General features: G+C 31.3%; 2 protein-coding genes across 6 annotated transcripts; one reads left to right on the top strand and one right to left on the bottom strand.

The window, feature by feature from the left end:
- Positions 1-279: 279 nt before the first annotated feature.
- On the bottom strand, positions 280-15693 carry LOC105328212 (uncharacterized). 3 transcript variants are annotated; one of them, XM_034470664.2, is made up of 15 exons: positions 15557-15693; positions 15256-15390; positions 15054-15167; positions 14903-14974; positions 11292-11449; positions 11119-11205; positions 10629-10721; positions 10423-10530; positions 10087-10297; positions 9560-9712; positions 7198-7283; positions 5486-5556; positions 2268-2347; positions 1539-1821; positions 280-1413 (listed from the first exon to the last, which is right to left on the bottom strand). In XM_034470664.2, exons 1-15 carry the CDS (start codon positions 15618-15620, stop codon positions 1323-1325), a joined length of 1806 nt encoding a protein of 601 aa, XP_034326555.2. In that variant the 5' UTR covers positions 15621-15693; the 3' UTR covers positions 280-1322. The 3 variants fall into 3 exon arrangements, 2 of the variants coding, with proteins under 2 accessions (XP_034326555.2, XP_065944065.1); XM_066087993.1 differs by lacking the exon at positions 14903-14974; XR_010714784.1 differs by lacking the exons at positions 280-1413; positions 5486-5556 and having other exon boundaries at positions 1684-1821.
- LOC105332646 (glucose dehydrogenase [FAD, quinone]) lies at positions 15264-25568 on the top strand. Of its 3 annotated transcripts, none has more exons than XM_066087992.1 (12): positions 15264-15375; positions 19329-19467; positions 19581-19789; positions 21275-21464; positions 21619-21750; positions 22349-22470; positions 22727-22894; positions 23052-23202; positions 23320-23468; positions 23786-23978; positions 24107-24338; positions 24428-25568. In XM_066087992.1, exons 2-12 carry the CDS (start codon positions 19338-19340, stop codon positions 24591-24593), a joined length of 1842 nt encoding a protein of 613 aa, XP_065944064.1. In that variant the 5' UTR covers positions 15264-15375; positions 19329-19337; the 3' UTR covers positions 24594-25568. The 3 variants fall into 3 exon arrangements, with proteins under 3 accessions (XP_065944064.1, XP_011433592.3, XP_019924634.3); XM_011435290.4 differs by lacking the exon at positions 15264-15375 and adding an exon at positions 18141-18207; XM_020069075.3 differs by lacking the exons at positions 15264-15375; positions 23052-23202; positions 23320-23468 and adding an exon at positions 18141-18207.
- The last annotated feature ends 327 nt before the right edge of the window (positions 25569-25895 follow it).

The raw sequence follows: 25895 nt of genomic DNA, 5'->3' as shown, positions 1-25895 counted from the left end.
AAAAAAACTATTCAACGTTTATTGAAAATTCAAACTTCCCAGGTAAATTTAACATTGATGTAGCGTAAAATTATCATGAATTTAATTTTTTCAATGCTATTTTTATTCTTGGCTTATTATTGCAATTCCTTGTAATAATAATGCTAAATATTGATATTCTATAACTTTATTGTTGTCGATTTTTATTTCACAGCAACACACGGTTGCTGGCCTTTCTTAAAGTAAAAAAATAAACAAAATTAATTCAAATTCCATTATATGTATTTCAACAACTATTCTTCTTAATATCGACAAATGTACATACATAATTATGAAAAACATTAAAAATAGTTATTATATGTAAGTTCAATGAGACATGGTTATAATTTGAGTTGAACTGTTCCAAATATCATGTTAGTTGTAATCCAATACAAATTTTAGTGATGTCGACTTGCATCCTTACTGCAGAACTCACAACCCATTATGTATAAACAAGATTTGTACGAGTTTGTTGTTTAAATAAAAAATTAAATCAAGATTCCACGTTCGATTTAAGACTTATTATGACAAAAACTAATAAAAGTTTGATCATGTAATCATATTTTTAAACTGAAAATAAACTGATTTAACCGGTACTTTTACAAATATATTTAATAATTTACTTATGTAAACAAAACAGGACATGAACAATCAAACAAATAATCACCTTCATTCAAATTTTGGTAAATTCAAACTTCAAATATGTGTACCAAATGTCAATGATTAAATAATACCTTATTATGCACTAAACATTAGAGGTGTGTTTTGAAATAGTCATACACGTTATAGAAATAGTACATGAAATTCGGCTGCATCTGAACGAGGTCTATTATTTTCATTTTAAAAAATTCTTCAGGAGAACACGTTCCACAGTGGAATTTGGTAGCACCCAAGAACTTTTGAAGTTATTTCTTAGCTCTGAACATAAAAATATTTTTCACAATAAATTTATACTCCAGTGATTTGTTGTAAGATCTAAGAAGAATAATAGATCTTGATGTAAATATGCACAGTCACATATACAGTTTAATCAACAGGGCGACAGAAATTAATGAAAACCAAAGCATTGTTGCAATTAAATTACAGATCGATATCTACTGCAAAAAAAAAAATTCATACATTATTTTAAAAGGTACCTGAAATGAAATAAATAATTTCGACCAATCGTTTGTAAAAGTTATTCATTTATACAACTTTTAAGTATGACATTTATTTTGCTAAGTTACCAGCATTCCATCAGTTAAAAACTTTATGACCGGTTTAATGTTCGGTTGATTACTTCTCGGGCTAAAGTATATAACAATTTAAATATTGTCTTCATTCCACAGTCTTATGTCAAATGTTTCTTTGGTTATAGTGTTTACCATGGAATTGTTCTTCAGATTAACCCTGCATCTACAATATTCAACAAAATAAATTAATCATAAACTAATGCTTTTTTGTTTAAAATAGTCAACAAAGGTATAATGTGTTAATCAAAAACATCAAACATATCAATTTTTATTGAAGTCAGAGCTTACAGTTGTCCTTGGAGATTAACAATGACGCTTGTCCCTTTGCCTTTTGTAAACACATCCACTATGGAGTCATTCGCATCCTTTGGAAAATCATTCCATGTATTACTTGGTGATCGCCATTGCCAAACATTTTCTATCGATTTACTGCTCGTGTTTTTGAAAACACATCCTCCACCGCTTCTACCATGACTAGATACATCTGTTCCTTGTTTACGTTTTGTAATTGTTAAAGTCAAAGCACCGGTTGAGCACAATGACGCACTTGTAATATTCTGTCTTTCAGTATCTTAAAAATCATTAAACTATTTTTATAACTTCTTTTACATGTATTAATGTCTTGACTGTGTTTCTTTGAAATATCGTTGTTAATATAACAACTAATATAAAGTGAAAAAAAAACATTCAAATGTAAAAATGATTTTTTTTTATATAAAACTGAATGAGAACGAAGAAATGTAAAAACAAAATACGTAAAAGTTAACTTAAATTAATTCCTTACTTTTTCGCATAAATTTTGTAAGATAACAGTATTTGTTAATTTACGTATTATGTTTTATTTATAATCGTTAATACATGCTTTTCTGTTTTTGAATATAATTAATAGAAAAAGAAAACAACTTCTATTACACTATCAGAGAAAGTGTCAAGAGTTTGAAACCTAAGATATAAAAATGGATAAAATTGGCAGTGTATTTTAGATACTTCAAGATAAAAGTATTTTTTAATCCTTACTTATTTCCTTTGTGTGTCTTGTTTGAGAACACTGTATTTGTTTCTTTAGCATTTCGTCGATGTCTGGATCAAATGGATCGCTGAAAATTAATAATTTATATTTCTTTATCAGTCCGCGTATTTAAAAAAAATCAAAGTCTTTCAGGTAATTAACGTTATTAGGAGAGTTGCACAGATGAATTGAATACAGTGCGGGTTATTACAGAAACCACACAAACTTCCTTTTAACGGATACTGTTTAAATGTCCGTTTGTCTGTCCGTCCGTAAACTTTTCACATTTGCTTTACTTTTTCTCTAGAACCACTGGACAATATTTAACCAAACTTACTATGAAGCACTATAATGGGAAGGGAATTATTGAATGTTAAAATAGAGGATAAATCCTTTTCAACAATGAGATATTAAAAATATTGTAAAAATAGGGCGTATGTCTTAAAAAATATTCTCCTCAAGAACCACTGCACCAGAAATGCCAATATGTACACCAAAACTTTCATATTTAATGAATATTAGGATTTATAAAAAAAACCAAATGACCCCCAAATTAATACTGTAATCCCCAAGAGGAGTTTAGGTTTAAATGTAAGTACAAAAAATAGAACAATGAAAAGAACAATGCTACAGTGTGTGATATTACTATTCAGGCATCCCCAGACTAGAGGTACTGTGAGCAAGCTCATTTATAATGCCCCCGCTAAGAAATTCTATTAACTCAAGTATTTTTCTACTAGAAAGTAATATATGCACCATTTCTCTTATAGTGACCTTAAACTTGCCCAGATAACCAAAGCTCAAGATAAGGACACATTTACAGGTCACGGGCAATCTTTGGATCAAAATTCAGCTTCTTATCATTTTCCATTGCAAGGTAGGCCAAGACTGGAATTGTGCATTTTTTTTAACAATGACCTTTAACTTGCACAACTGACCCTGGGTCAAGTTCACGACACACCCTCAAGTCAAAAGCAATTTTAATTTGAAGTAGGAATATTCTATGTATTTCGACCAGAAACAAACTATAAACGTTTTCTGCTATTGAACTTGAACTTCTTTAAATGACCTTTGTTCAAAATCAAGACACACGAAAAGGTCAAAAGCAATCTTTGTGTAAAGTAAGAGTTTTCAATATTTTTCCAAAAGAAAGGTATAGAACGAACACAATTTTTGCACTTCCTGCGACTTTCAACTTGCCCAAATGACCTTGGGTCAAAATCATGGCACACCCTAAGGTCATAAGCAACCTTTGAGTAAACTAACAACTACCATTCTTTCCCCATAAAAAAGATATGGATTGGACACGAATTTTTTCTTTTCCTTCCAGTGACCTTCAACTTGCCCGAATGACCTTTGGCTATATCAAGACACACCAGAAGGTCAAAAGCAATCTTTGTATGAAGTAAGAGTTTTCAATATTTCTCCAAAAGAAAGGTATAGAACGAACACAATTTTTGCACTTCCTGCGACTTTCAACTTGCCCAAATGACCTTGGGTCAAAATCATGGCTCACCCTAAGGTCATAAGCAACCTTTGTGTGAAATAAGAACTACCAACGTTTCTCCATAAGAAAAATATGGATTGGACACGAATTTTTCACTTTTTCTTCCAATGACCTTGAACTTGCCAAAATTGTCCGGACACGACTGCAGAGAAAGTCGGACGGACAAGGTGACTCCTATATACATCACAAAATTTGTTTGGGGGGGGGGTTATAATAATGTGGATTCCTAATTCGTAAAACCATGACCCCCGGACCAAACTGTGGCCCCAAGAAGGGTTCAAATTTTAACATAGATATACAGGTATATAGGGAATATGTTTAAAAAATCTCCTTCTCAAAAACTACAACTTTATGATTCGTGATCTTACAATGCAGACAACTTCAGACATTATAGATTTTAAATTGTTAAAGCCATTACACCCGGGCCCAAGAGAGGTTTAGTTTAAACATCCAAATATATCTGTAAATATTTAAAGATCTACAATGCTACAATTTATGAAATAACAATGCAAATATCCTAAGATAGTAAAATGTAATTGTAGAAAATGTGCCCCCCCCCCCCGACTAATACTTGGGCTCCAGGAGGGGTTCAATATTCAACATACGAAATATATAAGGGAAATGTTTAAAAATCGTCATCTCAAGATCTATAACGCTACTATTACTTATTAGGTTTGTTTCTGACTGTTTACAGAAATTTGTGGGGTCGGTAAAGTCCATAGAAGGCGAGGCGGAGCCGAGCCTTCTATGGACTTTAACGACACCACAAATGTCTGTAAACAGTCAGTAACAAACCTAATAAGTGTTTTGTTTTGTCGAGGACCCTAAATTTGATATGTAAACAACAAAAGATAATACATGTATATACCAATTAAATTCATAGGCTTATTATCTAATTGTGTACCTTTCTCGTCAGTCGTCTGTGCAAACCTGGATGTCATTGTATATAGGATCGTTTTATTACGTCACGGGCAAAGGGGGAGTCACTCTAAATTTTTTGGGGCTTAAAAATTAAAGGTATGGTTGAACGTTTGTGTTAAAAATAAGCTTAAATAACGTTACGTCCGCCATGTTGCCGTATAAATTTGGACGCCCGCCGTGTAAAGAAATTTATAAGGCAATCACGTGACGCGATTCATCCAATGACGTCGAGACATTCTAGTCCGAGGCAAAACAAAATTTGTGATATAACTATGCAAACATCCTTTGAAAATTTAGATTCTAGGGCCCAAGAAGGGTTCAACTTTCATATATATTGAAAAAAAAATCACTTTTCTCAACAACGACAATGCTACAATTTGTGAAATTACTATGTAAACATCCTTATAAGTATATCTTCATGTATTTATAGCAAGGTAACAATGACATTCTTTTACTTTTTATAATTATCTATAAACAGCTGTATTCAAATTCTGTTATCTTTGATACGTAGAGGCCAAGGATAATAAGACTGGTCAGTTGATGTATCTTAGATCTTATGATATGATCTCTATAAAAGTAGGTGTCTTTTTATATAAGAGAGTTTTTGTGACTTTTACAATATTTTAGAAGATTAACATATTCAGTATTTCGACCAAGATACTTGAACTTTTTGTTCAGGTGAGCGATGTCGCCCATGGCCTCTTGATCTTTCTTTTTGTCCATTTTTGGGGTTTTTTTCGAGGGGGGGGGGGGGTATCTTCAATTATGCAGATGGAAAGAAAGGATTATTCCACATACCATATTTCCACATCGTAACAGTTTCTATATCCAAATCTGTAATTGCTCTTTTTTCCATTGGGCCATCGGACCTTTAAAACAGTTAACCAAAGTAACAGTATGTATTCATTTTACCAAAATTGCAACTTAAAACACACATAACGTGCAGGTAGCAATATTTTAATTACATTGCTTACACTGGTTCCCTTTAAAACCAATGAGATAAAATAGTGTGATAACGCTGATACATGTACATATGCAATCAGAATCAGAAGTGATGTTTAACTTTTTAATCTATAGTTATAAATGAAAACATTTTGCCAATAAACTACGTAATGCTTGCACCAGAGCTCTGCTTACACCTGTAATATTTTAACAAGTGTTAGATCGTGCCCGTAGGTTGTTTCCCATTTTGCCTTAACCGTAAAAGTTGATATTCCCATTTCGCCTCAATGCTTTAAGGTGAAATTATGCGAGGTGGGAACTTATATGAACATCCAATTAGGTGTAGATATTGTTTGTATAGTAATACAGGCATTACCATTTATTTAAAATTATTTGTTCTTGATAAAGTTAGTAAGATTGTAAAAGTATAGTGGAGAAAGCACTGATAAAAAGACGTAAAAAGTTTACTAATTTAAAATAAACTTAAGGTATTAAATTTTATCATTCACATAATGTGCTAAAATTTATAAAATTAATATGATTAACAATAATATAAATATTTTGATATGCTACAATAAGCAAGCTGATAAACTCTAGGCTATTATTGGCAAATTTGAATTATGCTCACAAAATTACATCAATTTAGCTCTTAACTTAGAAATGATTCATACGAAATTGACAATGAATTGCAGATAAAATTGATGAATGAGCCAGAGGCGTTGGAATGTTGGTGTTTAGAGATGGTAATCGCTTTAAAAATCCTCGACATTGTTTTAAATATTAGGCAATCCAAACAATATGTAGTTTAACATAGTTTTCAATATATGTGTAACGTCATTTCCATTGGAAGCCTAAAACAATCCGAAAGCTCTGGCCGAAATTCAACCATAACGAATGATTTCGTGAAGTCCAACGAAGGTCAAGATCTCGGTTAGCAATTAGAGGTCAAGATCGCTACATCGTTCTTAATCACGTACATGTAGAAGTCAGATAAAGAGGTCAAATAATCGGGTAGAACGTGTTTATTTTATATAGCAAAGCATTATATCGGGTAAACACTTCGAACTTTGGTGAGTGTAGTGAAAATTGACACAGAGAACAAAATTTAGAAAACGGATACGACGCGCTAAACCACCCCCGTTTTAAAATAAATAGAATATTTTGATTACTAAGGGCTGACATTAAATACAATATATAATGCAAATAGAAAATATTCCCAGCTGCAGCAAAAAAATTGCATTTGGGATAAACAGTCAAAGGCCGAAAAAAGTTTGTAGATTTTTAGTAAGGTGCAACCAATTTCATTTTGAATTTACATTCCTGCCCGTTCCTTTAAATATCCAGTCAATTACTTTTTTCAGTTTTCAAAAATGGTTAAGAAAAAATATGTTATAAAACTCAAACACAGTTTATACAAAATAAATCTATGTTAAAAAAATCGGGTTCAACTTCAAAGCCCAATAATGTGTAAAGTGATATTTCCCGCGCTTGAATGGGCTATTATCTAGATATTGATAATGTTATATTTTATTGATATTAACTTGACTTTACATTATAAGTGTACTCACATATACTTCTGATGGTGTCTTAAGACGATAAACTGCTCCAATGTTACCCTCTCCACCATCTTGGTCACCCCACTTCCAATCAGGACCTATCGATATTTAAATTTAGCAAAATAGAAAATTTAACCTGAATGTGTTCAATTTTAAAAAAAAAAATCAAAAATTGAATAATGTATTTTTTATTTGATTTTGTGTCAACAATATTTATTAGGAATGGCAATCGGTTTCAGAAATTCTAATCGGTTAATCACAAAACGTTCCGACCGATTAAACGGTTACGCATATCAAAATATGCTGATATTTGACATGTTATTATCATTTTAAATGATTGTTATAAGTAACACAGAAAACACAATAGGAATATTCTGTTAATTTGTAAATCTAAATATGATTTTAAAATTGTGTTTCATGATAATTATTAAAAAAGAAATCTTAAAAAGTAGAACAAAATGTTATTTATACATGGACTATGTCTATTAAAGTGGTTTAAATTATCACACATGGTCACGCTGTTTTGAAAATATACTACATAATTAAGCTTTAATGCACATTTGAATTATAGAAATCAAATTCCGTGCCATTTACAGGAGGCTGACATGGTGCAGAACTCTTTTGAATTGAAAACACACACAAAAAATTATTTCGACCTTAAATCATCTTATCCGGTTTGGTTTACATATACAATGTACACAATGCTTTCGATAAAACGCACGCTGGTTTTTTTCCTTTCTGTCACTCAAGTAATCAACTGAACAACATTGATGTTGAGGTTCACACGACAATCTAAAGAATAAATACACGTATACGTATAATCTGGTGCTATACCATAAACAATCTTATACACTAAATATATGTAGTTTATGTTTCTTTCTCATAAGATATAGGGTTTCCTAGCACAGTTCATCATACAAACATGATCTAGATGAATCAACTCTAAGCCAAGTAATAATTCTTGCAGCTTCTACCTGTACCTTTTCAAGCAAATCTGCATTTGCTTGTGTACAATTATTGTGTACAATTATCCCAGACTATGTCAGCATACTCTAGAATAATTCGAATAAAAGCAAAATAAACTTTTATTAGGGAATTTTGTCTATGGCATGTTTCAATAACCTAAGTATATTTAGACTCTTACAAGCCTTTTGATGTATGTTGTTATATGTTAGCCCAAGTTCAATCAGCCTGAAAGTGTAAAATGAGCATTTGATTGATCAGTATAATCACCGCCATAACCAAATTGTATGCAGTGATAATGCCTCTGTTCTTTTGTAAAATTAACATTGTTTTTTTCACTATTTAATTCAACAGCCCAAAATTTGGACCATTTTTTTTTTCAAGATCCTCGGCAAGAGACATAGATGGGGTAATAATATCATTATCAATGGCAAACTAATGTATCAACAGCAAATAATCTTTTGTTATTTGATATGCCATTACCAATATCAACAATATATAACAAAAACAAAAAAGAACCACGCACCGATCCTTGTGGTACCCCCAGCATATGAAAAACCTTTTAAATCTATCGGTAAGATAATCATCAACTTGAATCCACCCCAGGATCTTTGCACCAAAACCCAGATTTCAAAGTTTAAATATCAAACCCTTATGCACACCCTATCAATGCCTCTGAAATATCACAAAATATAAAGCGTCTTTACCTTTGTCAAGGATTGACATAATATTATCATAAATTTCCAACAATTGCCTAACAGTAGAATCCCCTGGCTGAAAGCCAGATTGGTATTTAGATAAGAAATCATGATACTTAATGTAATCAAACATATATTTAAGAAGTATCTTTTCCATAATCTTACATATATAACTATTTTTTGATTAGTAGGAACATGTATGTGTTACTTTAGACAATTGTATATTCTATGTAATAAATTGATGTCGTGTTACAACTAAAGAAAAGGGAAGAATAAACATATTGAACGTAACTAAAATAATGTTACCGTAATGAACAGTGAAATTAGTATCATTCAATAACGATTTATGAAAAGCTAAATAAACAAGGTAGTGACATATTGTTTTAATAATCATTATAATTAACACCAACTGACCAATTGTCTAGTCAGAGCTCAGCCCAGGGGTCTTAACGGTCTCCAATTTAACTTGATATTAGAGAAAAGTCTCGAAAGACTAAAAACAATTAATATTTTGAATTTGCTTTAAAATATACACTATTTATATTTTCTATACGACTAACCAATTACAAATTTTGAAACTGATTACCGTCGTTCCGACCGCGAAATCGGTTAAAATGTAACCGGTTGAGGATTGCCATCCTTAATATTTACATATTACATAGTTCTCGATTTTAATACTTTTAGGTATCGTTCAAAGACAAGCGATGAAGTACCTCTGCGGACAAGACATCCAACAGCAATTGGCTGGTCCTCAAGAATTCTAGGTTCATTGCAGGGTTCAATATCGTATGCAGTAATCATTCCGTTGTTTCCATATCTATAAGGCATTGTAAGCCCAGTGTCCCATTCAACGTTGACCCATCCAACTACAATCACATCGTACAAAATGTTTATGCATGTAGCAGAACAGCAGTCAACTCCAACTGGACATTTTTTCCATGGTTGTGCACCTCTTTTGATTCATACTACTAGTATCAACTTTGATTTAGATCCAAGTTGAGCAGTTATACTAGATATTTTTGAGAAGATACTAAAAGCAATTTAGCTATTTTTTTTGTATAATGAATAATGATATCGAAGATCCCCTATATAATGGAATTTGGTTTTCTTAAAAATATCCCCTGTCAACATACCTGGTAAAATTGCCTAACAGTACATGTAATATTATAAGAATTGTTTAAAAGAGTAATAACATTGAAAAAGATCATTGAAGCTTTTTAAATGGTGTTTTATGACTTACATTTTTCAGAATGCCCAATTACAGTTCCCGCTCCTAGTCCATCTTGATTTTTCCACCTCCAGTCTGGTCCTCTTTGAACACGAGTTCCGACGTTCGGCATATGAGCGTATTTTTCTTGAAACTCTCCTTCCTCTGATTCTTCTATTTCCTTTTCGATGCAACTGCTGGATCTGTATGCGTGTTTCTTTTCTATGATTTCACAGACGTCTTCCTAAATAACACATGTAAGCCTAGAGTAAATGATAAATAGATGCATATGATAATGCTTATAAATATACAGCAGTATAATATATATTGTGAGTTTTTAAAAAAAACCAAAAAAAACAACCATTTTACCAAATCTTTTTCAGACACATTCTGAAGACCAGAAACTTCCATCTTAATCTTTTCTTTGGAGATATTTGCCTCTTTTGGATGTCGCTGAGTTGCTTTTGATGCCAAGATCTGTGAATAACAGGATTTTAATTTTTAAAGAACTTTCATAACAAGTGGTGTTCTGTCTCGTTATATTACTTTTTTAAGATTATTTTTATCATACATACTATATTCAAAGCATATCTTCCAAACTGTCTGGCTTCGTGTAACGGAATAATTTTGCCACCATGACATCCCATAATCATCGTTCCCAAAAAACACTAAAAGCAAAATCATCAAAATGCGATCTTTCAAAAAACATCTTTTTAAAATCAAAGCCTGTTTTGTTAACATTTAAAGATGCACGGAATACTTCCTTAATAAAATCCTTTGTTCTTTTATATATGCTTCAATTGTTTGTACATATTGCCATTTTTCTGACAGGAATTGCATGCTTTACGTTATATATTGCAAAATTTTATATTTACTATTGAAAACGCATTTGTAAATCTCAAAGGAAAATTTAATGCATAATGTCGATGTTGGAAATTTTTGTTTTACTTTTGCCGCGTTTATTTTGGGGATTTTTAAAATTGCTATTTCGGAATTCGTATTTACGAAAGGCCTTATTATGAATATATTACATTTACAATAAATGAACGTTAACAATATACTCACAATGTCAGGTTCATCTCCTACAGGAATGACAAAGATTGGGTTATACCTGCCTATCATCATTACTAGGTTAATTATTGACTCTTTTATCTGTAACGAGCAAAGACTTTAAAAGTAATATTATTAAATAACGTAATAATACTATACAGAATAAATGAAATATTTGACATGATTACTTTGTTAAGGCCATACGGATTTTGAATATCCGGAATACTTAGGTCCGTATCCCCAAAAATACCGCTGTCGTTTTCACTGTCAAAAGCTGTAGGTTTACCACAGGTTATAATGACTATTTTGGTTCGAATATCAAATGATCCCATTGAGCAATAAGGAGCTATGCAATGTAAATAAATGATGGATTAATCATATGCAATTAATCATATATTAAATACGCTAAGACAATTAAGTACCATACTTTCGAAATACATTTACAGGACTGACTGTCATATTGAAAAAGTTGAACGCATAAATTTAAGTACAGTATGACTAAGCAGATTTACGTAAGATTTATTAGTTATCCTATTTATCCATAATTGATTTTCGTATGAAGGGGCTATACCTTATGTAGTTTTCTTGATATAAGACCATCAGCTTCATCTTTCGATACATAATATAATTATAAAAAAAAACAAGAAATGGTATATGTTGCTCTAGTTCTTTGCGACCAGCGTGACTTTAATTGTTAATAACTTTGTAACATATTACATAAAATTATATAAAATAATATTTCGTAATTCTAAAATTAAAATTTAATTGAATTATGTCGCAATTCTGCATTTGATCTTAATATGATGTAATTATAATCAATTTCCAAATGGTAATGAATAATCATATATATATATATGAATTTGATTATTTGGCTGTATTGAGAAACTGAAAACCGAGAATTGGTTACTTAATATAGTCAAAAAATTCCTTGTGATCTGAGAACACCATGGACTTGATTAAACGTATTAATCATGTTCAGACCCCAAGGAAAAATGAAATGAGGAAAGAAATACTGGTCAAAAGTGCGATAACCCGTAAGCCGAAGAATTGTAAAATCAATATATATTTAATCTTAGAATTCCTCTAAATTTTCTAAAATAAAAGAATTGACAAACTACATGAATAATACAGCAAAATAGATAAAATGATATATTTTGAGACATTTATTACATCAAACCACAACTTCTAAATGACAGAAATAGTACATTTTATAATATTCAAATTTTTGCTACTTCTACTTAAGGAAATTAATTGAAGGTGCATTTTCCAAATAAAGAAACACCAATACTGAATGAATGTTATTATATAAATCCTACTTAACTTGTTTGAAATGATCTTTTAAAAATACACGGCCGATTATTAAAGCTTTATACTGTCACATTTAATCAAGTCGTTAAAGACAAAACTCGTATGTGTTTTAAAGTTAAAAACTTTCTGCAAATTATATAATTTGTTTAAACGCATTTGAAAGAATTGAGCATTATTTCCAACTTATTTCTTATTGTTTAAAGCGGCACATGATATTGCAAGCTTTTTGCCGTTACGCGAGAAGATTAAAGGTTGCATGGGACACCTGTCGATAATAAATAAAAATACCTTATAATTGAAATACATGTACCTCACCGGTTAAGAATGTTCAAATTGTACAACATTTGACCCCAAAAAATGTTTAAAAAATTTTGGAAAGGTGAAAGTAATGAAAGCCCCAGAGGGTTTCGAACTGTTGACCTATAAATCGAAAGATAATGCAGCGCCGGCGAGCGAAGCGAGCTTTAAAAACCAGTGTGCGCGGGAAAAAGAACGAGCTTAACCTACAGTTCATCAAACAAAATTTTTTGTCTACGTCCCATAATGCTCTCTAATGTTTTCACCCGTGGTACTATGCCAAAAATGGCCGACTTATAACTCGTAATTTACGGTGTCTTAAGGTTTGAAGATACGTTTTGAGTACCGCAATTGCTTTGGCAAGACTCACAGTAGGATTCGACGTAAAGAGTTGACCGTCATAGTAAACTCATAGGCTACATTTTTTTTTAAAATGACAAATTAGATATTTAGAAGTATAAAGGGAAATATTTCAAAAAGCTTAAATGCAGTTTATGTCTGTTTATACAAACATTTATTATGATCAAGTGCTGAAAATTTAAAGATGTCACATACATAGTCACATTTTGTTCTATAAAGTATGAGTGTGCGTTGGAACTCCTCCATTTAAAATCATGTTTTAAAATAGACAAGTAAATTAATTGAACCGTATGCATTAACTTCGCTATTTTTTTTTTTACAATTATAACTTCCGTAATTTTAACTACCGATCAAGTTTTTAAAATTCTTTTGTATTATTGTATACGATTACAAACTTTTATGTCAGTAGTTGCCCGGAAATTTTTTGCATTGATTGACTCAGAGTTTCATAAAAACAAAAATAGCAATTTTCTGTATCTTTACAGTCTTACATTTATTGCATTTGTGCATTTGACAACATTTACAATAATGTATAATTAGTATTTACATGTTCTAAAATATGTTAATCAGCTAGTCTTGTCAATAAATGCATTTCAATTTTTGGGTTCGCAGACGTAAGGAAATAATGACGTCGGGCTAACGTCGTAATGAAAATATAAGGTTTTGAGAAATCTATTAAATCTTAAAAGTTGTTTTGCCAAAAATTGGCCGAGAACACATACTGATTATTTGTTATGAATTGATTTAAAATTATCTCCTCTGTTATTGTGTTGAGTATAATTAATTTCGTCTGAATCGTTTAAAGTTTGGAGCATAGTTTTGTAATGCGTTTCTCGACTAAGATGTGCATTTTACTATATATTTCATTGAAATGGCGTTGCTTGATTTTATTTTAAAAATGACACTGTATTTAAAACATGGTAACATTATTACCGCGCAGACGAATCTCAAATAAATTTTTGAAATAAAACTCTGAAACCTATGGATCACGCGGACAAATTTTCAAGGTAGGTTTTTTCACAAGCATGTAAACCCGCGAGCTACCTTAAGAATAGACTGCGATACCTGATTTTTTTTTAAAGTTTTGTTAATATAGAGATTATATAAATATATACTAGCAAGAGCCATACTTTACTGTCTTATCGATCCATTTTAAAGCTAAGTGTCCATGCATGTACATGCAGTAGGCAGGTAAGTATATGAGTAGGAAGGAATAAACAATAGGATATTTTGAACTAAATAAAATATAAAATAAAAATAAACAGTTAAAAAATGTATGTTGATATTGCATATAGTCGAACCATCAAATTTAAAAGTTGGAAATTACACACATACAAACAGGGACTGGGCACTCTCTCTCTCTCTCTCTCTCTCTCTCTCTCTCTCTCTCTCTCTCTCTCTCTCGCGCGCGCGCGCGCGCGCGAGTGTTGCGCAGTATGTATCGTAACGTTAACCATTAAAATGAGTACCTTTGGCATACTTATTGTAGAGCAATACTCTCTCAAAAATTCTTTGACACTCGTTGATACCTAAATAACACGTACATGTACTAGGTTGACAATAATGCAAGGTACATTTGTATGTGTAATTCTTGCTGCGCTCGCCAGGACGGTAGCACCGTAAAACGTATTATTTATAAATAATATACCATATTTGTCAAAAATTTTCTTTATACAGTTCATTTATTATGCTGACAAACTTTGGGTCTGGTTTCATTTGCTGCTTTAAAGTTTCATTTCATTTCAGAACCGATCGTTTACTGGCGAACTTTTATAGTAAGTTACCCGAGTTATTTTGATTAAGGGTTTTTAAAATTGGTCAATAAACGCCATACCTGACCAGATGCCCGAGTTGCAAAATATTATTCCTGCTCCCAATGGACTTCCTCCGCTGCACTTTATGTCATCTTTTCATAAGAGACAAAGGTATCATTTTGTGTCATTTTCTGTTTATATTCACTTATTTAAACAAAATAAATGTATTACCGACACACTCTGATATCTCTGTGTAGTTCGCGGAGTAATATTGGAGGACTTTGACGTCACGTCCACACGTTATCACTGTCACATTCTCTGTTATTGATGGATGCTGAGAGAACTCTATTCAAACGACAAAAATGACCATCAAACATATATATACGAATTATTACTTTATATTTTATTTCCGTAAATTTGTCTTATCAAATACCATGAATGATATCCTTGAACGCTGTTTTCATTTGTGCCAGACCTTTCCCCGCCATGTTTGCCGATGTATCCAGTAAGAAGACAGTTGTGACATACGTACCATAAACACGGCCATTTAAATGTAAGCTTTCTCTATCTACGAGTCAAGAAACAAAAAAACAAAAAACAAAAAAACAAAAAAAAATTACAAACTGTAAAAATCAAGAGCCTCACAAAAGCAAAAATATTTGCCATCTAGTGGTTCAAAGAAACTATTTTTTAATTAATTATCAAAATTTGACTTAAAAAAATTATTAACTTACTTTTATTTATTTCTTCAGATGCCTTATTTTTCCAGTAATTAAACCAACGTCTTTCTGATCCCATTGTATTTTACAATGCATGAACTAGTCTAATCAATGCCACCATATTTACAATTATTTCAGTCATGTCGTGTCTATTTTTACATAAAATAATGAGAATTCATGCACACGTCATTGTTATTGATACATAAATAATTTGGGATAGTTCATTCATTTCCGTATGATATTGTGAAAAAGTATACTTTGATTACATTGTTAAAGTCCGATATCATTTCATTTTATTAATCTATTTTTATTTTTTTTTGGGGGGGGGGGGGGGATGGAGGGAAGGGGGGAGGCTTCATCATCAATTCGACTAAAAACTTACATTTTACATGTATATGTATCTGTTGTGTTCGAGTCTTACATATATGAAGACAGTGATATGGCATACGCGAAGGACTCGTTCATCCGTCTCTGATCATTCTGGGATTTTCTAGATACATTTATTTAATTACATAACAACACCTTTCAAAACTCATGAACAGACGTGTATATCTTGTGATGACAATACATTGTTAAGGCGATATTTTGACAAACGTACATGTATATATTACATTGTACGACTGTTTGTCTTTATCGAGACCCCTTATATGAATATATGGGATGACCAATGTGATCTTATGATGTATATAAAAAGGCCATGAACAATGAAATACAAATACAGGATGGTCATATTACAGTTTTATTCTCAATACATGTATTGAAATGTCTGTCGAATGAAAAACAAATTTTGTTAATAGAATCCTAAAAATACTCTAAATTTGAACGCATTGAGGCTCTAGAAATCTTACATTCATGGTTTAGTTGAATAATGCATGTCATTTGAATGTTAAAAATACATGAAAAACGGAAATGCCGATCCGCTTTTGATTTAACATGCGAAATGCGGAAACTATATTTCAATGCAGAAAATACTCCTCATTGAAGATTAAGTTTACAATCATCTGATGATTAAAAATAGATACATTGTAAAACAAATTGTGATATGAAAAATTAGTTAAATAAATGCGAATGAGATTAGCACCATGACAAATTTATATACAAAGGTCTTTTAATCAGAGGGGAGTTGCCCTTCGAAGAAGCTTAGGTACATGGAGGTATCTCCCTTCATAATGTTAATGCTGAAATATTTTACATGTACAAGGTGAAGTAATGTCAAGTAATGGCTATAATCTGAAAACATGTTATATTATGATAATTTATTATATTACTCTATTTAACGTGTCATCCGGGGAAAGTAGATTTCTGCACCATGCATGGGCAGAAAAATATTATAAGGATGAGCAAACGATCATTTATAAAAGATAATAACGATATATCTGCTTTTTAAGAGTTGAAAACTATTATAACCCGATATATTCTTAATTTTGGTACATGTATGTATAATATAATAATGGGAAAAAATATTGCTTGAATGTGAGAAAGGTACATGTATCAAGATTTTCCCAACAGAAAAATAATTTTTTCTTCGGGCGTTCTATCAGGAATTGTGATTTTTCTCAGGAGAGGAGAAAAAACCTTTATACAATAAAAAAAAAAATGTAATTTCATACCCTTAACTGGTAAAAATGTTACACAATTAAAAACATTCAAGATAGTGTCAGAATGCGGCCTTATGGTTACTTTTAAATATTTTAATTTTTTTTAAGTTAGGTATGCTGTTGTTTGTGAAAAACCGTTGTAAAATGAAATATATCTACATTGAGAAAATGATAACATCCAATAAACATACTGAGATAATTTAGTTAGCTAGTAAATATACTACAACATAATTATACATGTACAATACTAGCATGTTTAGTTTCTAGTAATATATAGAATTTGTCGCAAATGTATCTTAATTATTTTCTCTTTTTTAAAATAAAAAAGTTTCACACAAATAATGAAATATATCATGTAATAAAATCCATTCATTAGATGAGTGGAGCATAAAATGGCTGATAAAATCTTTGATTCATTGTTTATCTCTCATATGCAAGCTACGGTATCGTCTGTGAAATATATAACGTGATGGAAATCATAGTAAACCTCATTCACAGTGCCTTCTCTTCTTATAAACCTACATTAAGTTGACTTTAACAATATTTTATTATGCATCACATAAACGAATGGGAGATCAGGCATTGCCAATATGAATCCTCTCTGACATACAAGGTCAAAGTCATATATACGAAATTTTGTGTCATATATATACGAGATTTTGTGTCTTATATACGAGATTTAGTTTGTACGTCCTCATTATGATTTGACACGCGGCGCAGAGAAAAACAGCATCACTGTCGATAGGGGTGAAGTTTTGGTAACATCAGTGTAATATATTTCGTTACAACAATTAACCCTGAAATACCGCGTGCTTATAATATCTTTTGCTAGAAATTAGAGACCATACATTTACATGCACGTGCACTTTAAGGTAAACATATGGAAGGCACGTGCATGATGTACAATGAAATTGTATGACATTGCATTCTGTTTATCACTAAATCTAACGCTAAATGTAAACAATGGATATCCTATCAGTTAGATTATCCCTATAAAAGGTCACAAGAACACGTATATACATTATGGATTTGGATAAGAAGGCATTAACTCCAGCGAAGAGCTTCAAGGTAACATACTTACTTAATGTTGAAAACATAATCTTTCGTTCTTAATCCGTAATGGGTTTTTTCAGTCATTAATTAACATATTACAACTTCAAAACAGCTGAACTTAGGAATTTAATAAAAAAAATCCTTCTTTTTACATTATCTGACGTTAATTAAAGCTGCACATCACTTGTTAAAGAAAGCTATTTTTAATTTATGCATAATTCATGTATGGATTATCATTATAATTCCATTTGCTTGTAATTCCGTGGATAACCGTTAAAGGAATGATGTTGTATTGATTATGTGAATTAAGCGTTTACTTTAAATCCGCCAACTCAGCATGTATTTTTAAAGAAAATGTCAGTGTGATATAGTCTAACATTGTGGCAGTAACCGAATACAACATGTAGAACATCCTTCCCCCAAATACAGATAACAAGATTTTGTCTAGGAGAGACGTAAAGATGTAAACATGAAAATTGAAGAAGAAAAACCTCAAGAGAACGTATCGAATTTCAAGACAGTCAAATCACTGGGGGTATTGAGAAGTGCTGTGCTATTTTAGTGTTTATTTTTAAACGTTAAAGGCAATCACGATTATAAATCACCTTTTCCAATGTAAAGAATTAAAATAATTGATGTGATTACTTTATGTAATAACGCATGTAATCTTGAGGGTTTATTTGAAATATTTTGAAGAAGAAGTATCATAACAATGAAAGTTAAATTAATTAAAAACAATAAGTTCACAAACAACCTTTTTATTCTTTATAATACATTAAATCCTGTTATCATACAGTGTTTTTGTAAAAATATAAAGGTAACTGTATTAGGTGGTAGCAATTATATATCTTAATCTATGTTTTTGTATTTTAATTCTCTTCAGCATTAAAACATTATAAGATTTAAATGTATAAAAAGCACATATTTTAACAACTGTTGAATATTGCAATGTGTATACCTTTTATATATGATCTACAGTCAACAGTGGCTTACCAAGTAATAGCCTAGAGTTTTTATTGCAGTCAATCTGTTCTGCAGGCATTGTTTGAAATGAGTTCATGTAACATTGAAGTTCTTCTATCTTTGAAATTTCAAATCATCAGAATCAATGATCAACTTTTGTTTTGTTCTTATAGAAATGTGACATGGGCATTCTGAAAGGATCAGCCATTGCTTTAATCATTGCAGTACTTATTATATATTTTAAAAAGAACTTTTCTAATAGTTCTCAAGATGGTATCATTTCACTCAACTCATCGTATGATTATATCATAAGTAAGTAAAAAAAAATAAGGTACTTAATTTAATTCTTCTTTGCATAGATGCCATCGCCATTTCATATGATTTATAATGTTTAATATATCGATGATTCTTTTGTTTAATTACAGTAGGTGCAGGTTCTGCGGGGTGTGTACTGGCAAATAGACTTTCGGAAGATCCAGATGTCTCAGTCCTCATTTTAGAAGCTGGGGGCTCAGAACAGGAAAATCCAAACATCAGTATTCCGATTGCTTCACCTACACTACCTCTGTCTAAACAAGACTGGCAGTTCAAATCTGTACCACAAAAGAAAGCGTGTTTAGCCCTGCGTGATCAGGCATGTAACATTACATAAACACAATTGTTCATTCAATTTGAAACTTAAATAGCAGTGAAAATCTTTTGGGTTTTTATTGGAAAACAATCAATGAAATTTTAAATTGGTTAAGATATTCACTTTTCAACCACATCATGCATGTTAATGTCTTTCAGCGATCATTTGATTTCATTTTTGCAAAATATATACATGTAAATGAAACCCACACAACATACCAAAAAAATAAACCGCATAATCAACCGTTTAAATCTATCTAATATGTCGAGTTATTGTTAGGCAACGTATACTGTTTTGATATGAAGAGAAGAAATATTTGTCAAATATAGTGTAATGATGTCCATTGGCAAATTTGAATCAAGGCCAAGGCTTCCTCGTAGTAGTATTATATATCTGGCCTAAATATTCAATTTTAAAGGGTTTGACAAATTACTTACTTACAATTTTTTTATAAAGAAAAATGTAGTAAAATGTCAAATACCCTTTCAAAAGATAACTCGAAAATGAAACGATATTTTCAATAATCACCTATTTTCGGTTTTAAGATAGTGCATGATTTCATGTATATTGATTTTGTGTTTTCCTCCATAAGCAATATACATGTAATAGCGACATTCAAATAGTTTTCATATAACATAACTGAAGTTTTTTTCGTTAAGTGTCCTTACATTCTTATATAAATTGTTGTTTAAAGTAATAGTCTCTTTGGTTCGTGCAACGGTCTTACTGTTACTGGGGCAGTTTCAATTTTTATGATGACTGTAAGATATTGTAAGATAGTCGAAGCTTGAAGTTCTTTGTAATATTGATTCAGAGGAATGTCAATAATAGACAATAACGTTACAATATACAATATTTATACAAATTTTTAATGGGTATTTAAAGCAATATGAGCTGCAATTTTCATGCTAAATATTTTTTTTAGGAAAATGTTATTTTCTACCATAATGACAAAAAATATCATGGTTTTTTAATTTCTGTTAGCCTTATTTTGCTCGGAAAAGCTGTTAAGAAGCCTGAATTGAAGCAAAATTGAATTACTGTCGTCCTGTACAAAAATTGAACTGCTATATATTCCTTCGAAGAGAAATCTTTCTTCTGACAAAAATTATTGATATTTTTAAATCTTATTTATCATAAAAGTTTAAGTTACATGCAGACTTAGAATGCTAGCAGGTTTTTGCAGGTAAATAAAATTCTAAAAAATACAGCTCATATTGCTTTAATAACTCTCTGTAAAAATATACTGTGCGGCACCACACTTTGGGAAAAAAACCGAGTGCGGTGTGTTGGTCCAAAATAAAAGCACTTTGAAAAAAAAACCAAGTTAAGTATTTCATTAAAAGTGCGTTGCAACAGTACGTATATTTTTTACAGGATTCGGAAAATGTTAACGTTATAGGAAAAAGAAACGTTTTTCTGAAAAATAACGTCACATAAAGATAAAATAATTGACTAGTAAACACCTAATGATTTGTTTTGCAACAGAGGTCTTCTTGGCCACGAGGACGTGTTCTTGGAGGTACCAGTAGTCTAAATTACCTGCAGTATGTACGTGGCAGTCGTCATGACTATAACGGATGGTTCGCCGAGGGATGTACTGGTTGGAGTTACAAAGATGTTCTTCCTTATTTCATAAAATCAGAAAATATAAAAATACTTGAACTCCATAATTCGGGTAATTATTTTGTTTAAATGTATATCTTTCTTATTCCTCTAAATTCATGAAAATTTTGTGATTTAAGAATATTTATATTCAGTTTTTATCACACTAAAATATTCAATTTGAGCAGATTATGGATACATTACTACGCTTGATATATTTATGTTAGACTATCATGGTAGAGAAGGATACCTGTCTGTCAGTGATGGAACTGCCACGCCCCTCAATAAAGAGGTCTATGCCCGAGCAATGGAAGAGCTTGGCTACTCAACGGTAGACTGCAACGGAAAATCACAGATAGGCAAGTGCTACAAGTATGACGTCGATTGCATGCAAAGAATGAATTAAGTTGTTTGTACATTTGCTTAAACTCTATGCGTTTTAGGCTGTGGGTCAGCCTGTTTTATATATATTACCAAATAATTCTATAAAACCCGCACATCCTGACCATAGATATAACATTGAATAGTATGAAGATAACATACTTGTGTAAAGAAATATCCGCGACTATACGACTATACTGTTTTATAAATAAAAAAAAATAAACATCTTAAAGAATGCAAACTCGCAGAGTTTCGATGATTTCGCAAAAATAATCTTAACATATTTTATCTCGAAAGCTCAACTAAAAATTACGAACTCTTTTCTATCACTTAGAAAACAAGGAATAAACAATGATTAAAAAATTGTTGATATCATGGAAGTTTACACTTTTGCAAGTGTGGGATTTGTTGTTTTAAAAGTAAAGATGGGTGCGTTTTGTTCAAACTGAACTTGGACATTATTTTTAACATTATGTATTTGCATTTTGTCAGATAATTAGATGTATCTTTCATTTAAGTTTTTCCATTTCGAAACTTAATTTTCAACTTTAACTATTTCATTTAATTGTTTTCTAGGTTATTGTTCATCACAGGAAACAGTTCAGAATGGTGAGCGCAGTAGTACCGCCAAGGCATACCTCAGACCTGTCATGGGACGTAATAACCTTCATGTCTCTATGAATTCACATGTCACCAAGGTAAAAAAAAATAAAATGTTATTATTGTATAGAATGATTCAGTTTACTTCAAAAGTTCCGTTTAATCAAAACGTATATCAAACATATCATTTTCATTATTTAAAAAAGCCTTCTTCTAATTACTGATATTGATTATAACCGACACCATAAAAGAAATTAAAACTTTTAATTAAAAGAGACAATTTATGTATAAAACGACTCAATCTTACCACAGTTCTTAATATTACCAGTCCTTGATTTTTCCCTACTTTTGCAGATTATTATAAAAGACAAAAAAGCCTTAGGTGTATGGTTTGTTCGCGACAACATAAAGCATGAGATAATGGCTAACAAAGAAGTTATCGTTTCCGCCGGAGCTGTTAACTCCCCCCAAATACTAATGCTTTCAGGAATTGGACCAAAAGAACACCTTGAATCATTAGAGGTAGGTGTACTATAAAATAGAATAATTTAAATTTGTTTTAGAAAACTAAGATTATGAAACAAAAAAACTGAAAAAAAAATAGAAAATGGTAAATCAGTACATATATTAAGTGAAAAATGATATTCTTCGTGAAGTTTTTACCGTACTTTTAAATTAGATTCCAGTTGTTGCTGATCTTCCGGTAGGGAAAAATTTGCAGGATCATATTATGACGTTATTAGAATTTCATGATAATACGACGCGAGTGGCTACCCAGCCCAAACTTGCATCGCCTATGAATATCCTGAAGTACTTATTATTTGGAACGGGTAAATCATTATCAATACATTTAATATAATAAAATTTAGTGGATTTATCAAAGATGTCACTTAAATACGGGGTAACTGACTAATAGGTAATATCATTCTTTGTTCATGTAAAATAAGGTGCATTGAGTAAAACGCATGCTGAAGGAACAGCGTTTCTTGGGAGCGATAGAAGTATTTCTCCAGAAATCCAGCTTCATTTTCTCACCTATAGTTATCACCCAGAAGATACAGATGTGTTCTTAGAATTCTATAACATTGATAAAAAAGTATGTTGGAGTCATGTGATAGTACGCATTTAAATATGTGAGTCAATCTAGAACTTTAAAAGTTTGCTTAAGGTCAAATGCAACATATATTCTATATTTTCAATGGTTTCTATCATCGCACTCTAAGGATTTCCACTTCGTATTTCCAAAATTAAATTTTAATGTTATATGACAATTCTCCAATTAGAAAATATTCTGAATTGAAAATATATACTATGAATGTTTATATATTAAGCATTCTATAGCATTTTGCGTTCTGTGAGAAGGAACATTCAAAATGTTGTTAAATATAATTGTGCAGATTCTTTCTTTATTAGATGAAAGAGGGCAAGAAAAAGGAGTACCAGCGAAAGATAGACAGAAACATAGAGACATTCACTATACTCTCGATTCTACTCCATCCTAAGAGTAGAGGTACGATAAGTCTTAAAAGTGCTGACCCCTTTGATCCACCGATCATTGACCCAAACTACCTTGACCATCCAGATGATATAAAAACGTTAATAAACGGTAAATACTTTAGTGTTTGAATTTTATTATTGTGTTTTCGATGCATGTGTGTATTATTTTAAATTGGCATTTCAATATGAAGTATATTTCAAATCAGAAAGATCTATCAAAATGTATTTTGCTTGAAGGGATACGAGAGGTATTGAAGTTGGGCGACACGGTAACTTTTAAAAAGATTGGTGCCTCTTCCCAGGATCCGCTGGAGTTGTATGCCCCGCAATGCGAAAGTCACACACCTAACTCCGACGATTACTGGATATGTAGAATTAGACACTACACTTATACACTGTATCATCCTACATCTACATGTAGAATGGGGTCTAAAGATGACCCGACGGCAGTAGTAGATCCAGAACTAAGGTACTGTACTCAAGGTTATATATATTCTTAGAAATTAGAAATGTATTCCACAAATTGACACAGTGTAAAACCTGGCAGGTTTTTTTCAGATTGAGAGGCATAGACAACCTACGCGTCGTTGATGCATCTGTCATGCGAAACGCAATATCTGGAAATACAAACGCTCCTACAATCATGATAGCGGAAAAGGCAGCTGACATGATAAGAAATATCAATAGTGTGACATCCATGAGAGAAAAAACTGATAAGTTGTGATTGTTGTAAATATGAATCAACAAATGTTTCAAACTGGTTATTTTTTAATAAGTAGCTTGACCTCAAAAGACGCAACACATTTGCTTTTGTTAATAAAATTTATTTCCAGTTATTAGTCATTCTGTAAAACAGCTTTGTATTAGAAACAAACCTACATGTTGGTATAGTGCACCAAATACATTTTCCGTAGGCAAAAATATTAACATAATGATTTATAGCTCCATTCCTATTTTTTGTTCAGAAATGAATGACCTCTTTAATTGAACGTCATCAAATTATCTCTCTCCGGTCAAAATTTTGCTCTACTAAATCATATTTATTTTTTTCTTCAAATGATATTTCAATTTAGAAAATTGCTTTTAAAATTGCGATTCCACTATTCTCTAAAGCATTTTGATACCAAATGTCACTAAAATGGATATGCACTCTGCAAGAATGGAACCTATATTACTTAATAAACCGCACTTTAATTTGGCCCAAAATATTTATGCAGCACACTTGGACGATTAAAAAAACCCACATATCTATGAAAGAAGTGCAACTGAAATAGCGACTTTGTTGTCCTACTGATTCTAAAATTAATATGAGGGATATACCCATGTACATGTAAATTGATGCTGAATAAAAATCCTATATTGAATTTTGGCCCGGATTCCCGTTTTAGTCACGTTTTAATCTTTTTTAATAACTACACTTAAATACTACTAAAATAGAATATGTTTCACACAAGAGAACGATATTACAGAGTTTTCATTCATACATGTAAATTTATCTTTTTGCCATAAGAAAAGTGCAAGAATTTGATGATGTCATTATATCAATGATTATAAATGAAATATGATTGTTTTATTATACAAACATATTAAAATGTGTTTATTTGATCAGTAAGACTAGGTATTATAATGTGCCTCATACTTGTGGTATACATCAAATGTAAATTTATGTATCAAATGTTGAATATATGAATGGAATAGATGTCATTGGTTTCTTGTTTACCTTTTTAAGGTCTTCTGTTTCCAACGGAAGACATTGTAGTTATTGTAATGTTTTTGTTCTTCCTTTCTTTTTTTCTTTCTTCTTATTTATTTTTTCCCTTTTTTGTCCACAAGAGTTCTCAAAGATTGCTGGGTAGATTTTCTTGAAATTTTCGGGAATTATAGACAATGACTTGAGGCGTTTTTTTTTCTTTTTTTAAAATTCGTTTCCGGTCGTTTGTTTCCTGTTCCGCGACGAAAAGCTTGTCACCTCGGGATCTCAGAAACGGTAAAGACTTAAGCATCCAGACTTTGTAAACCCAAAACC

The sequence above is a fragment of the Magallana gigas genome, chromosome 6 (assembly GCF_963853765.1).
Source record: "Magallana gigas chromosome 6, xbMagGiga1.1, whole genome shotgun sequence".
Taxonomy (NCBI): Eukaryota; Metazoa; Mollusca; class Bivalvia; order Ostreida; family Ostreidae; genus Magallana; species Magallana gigas.
This window is presented reverse-complemented; position numbering and strand designations above follow the sequence as displayed.

Coding starts and splice junctions, on each gene's coding strand:
- LOC105332646 (XM_011435290.4), top strand. CDS start 18,163: ATGGATTTGGATAAGAAGGCATTAACTCCAGCGAAGAGCTTCAAG. Junction 19,790..21,274: donor GTTTAGCCCTGCGTGATCAG/GCATGTAACATT, acceptor GTTTTGCAACAG/AGGTCTTCTTGGCCACGAGG. Junction 23,979..24,106: donor TATAAAAACGTTAATAAACG/GTAAATACTTTA, acceptor TTTTGCTTGAAG/GGATACGAGAGGTATTGAAG.
- LOC105328212 (XM_034470664.2), bottom strand. CDS start 15,620: ATGGGATCAGAAAGACGTTGGTTTAATTACTGGAAAAATAAGGCATCT. Junction 10,722..11,118: donor TAGGAGATGAACCTGACATT/GTGAGTATATTG, acceptor TTTTGCTTTTAG/TGTTTTTTGGGAACGATGAT. Junction 10,298..10,422: donor ATGTGTCTGAAAAAGATTTG/GTAAAATGGTTG, acceptor TGTGTTATTTAG/GAAGACGTCTGTGAAATCAT.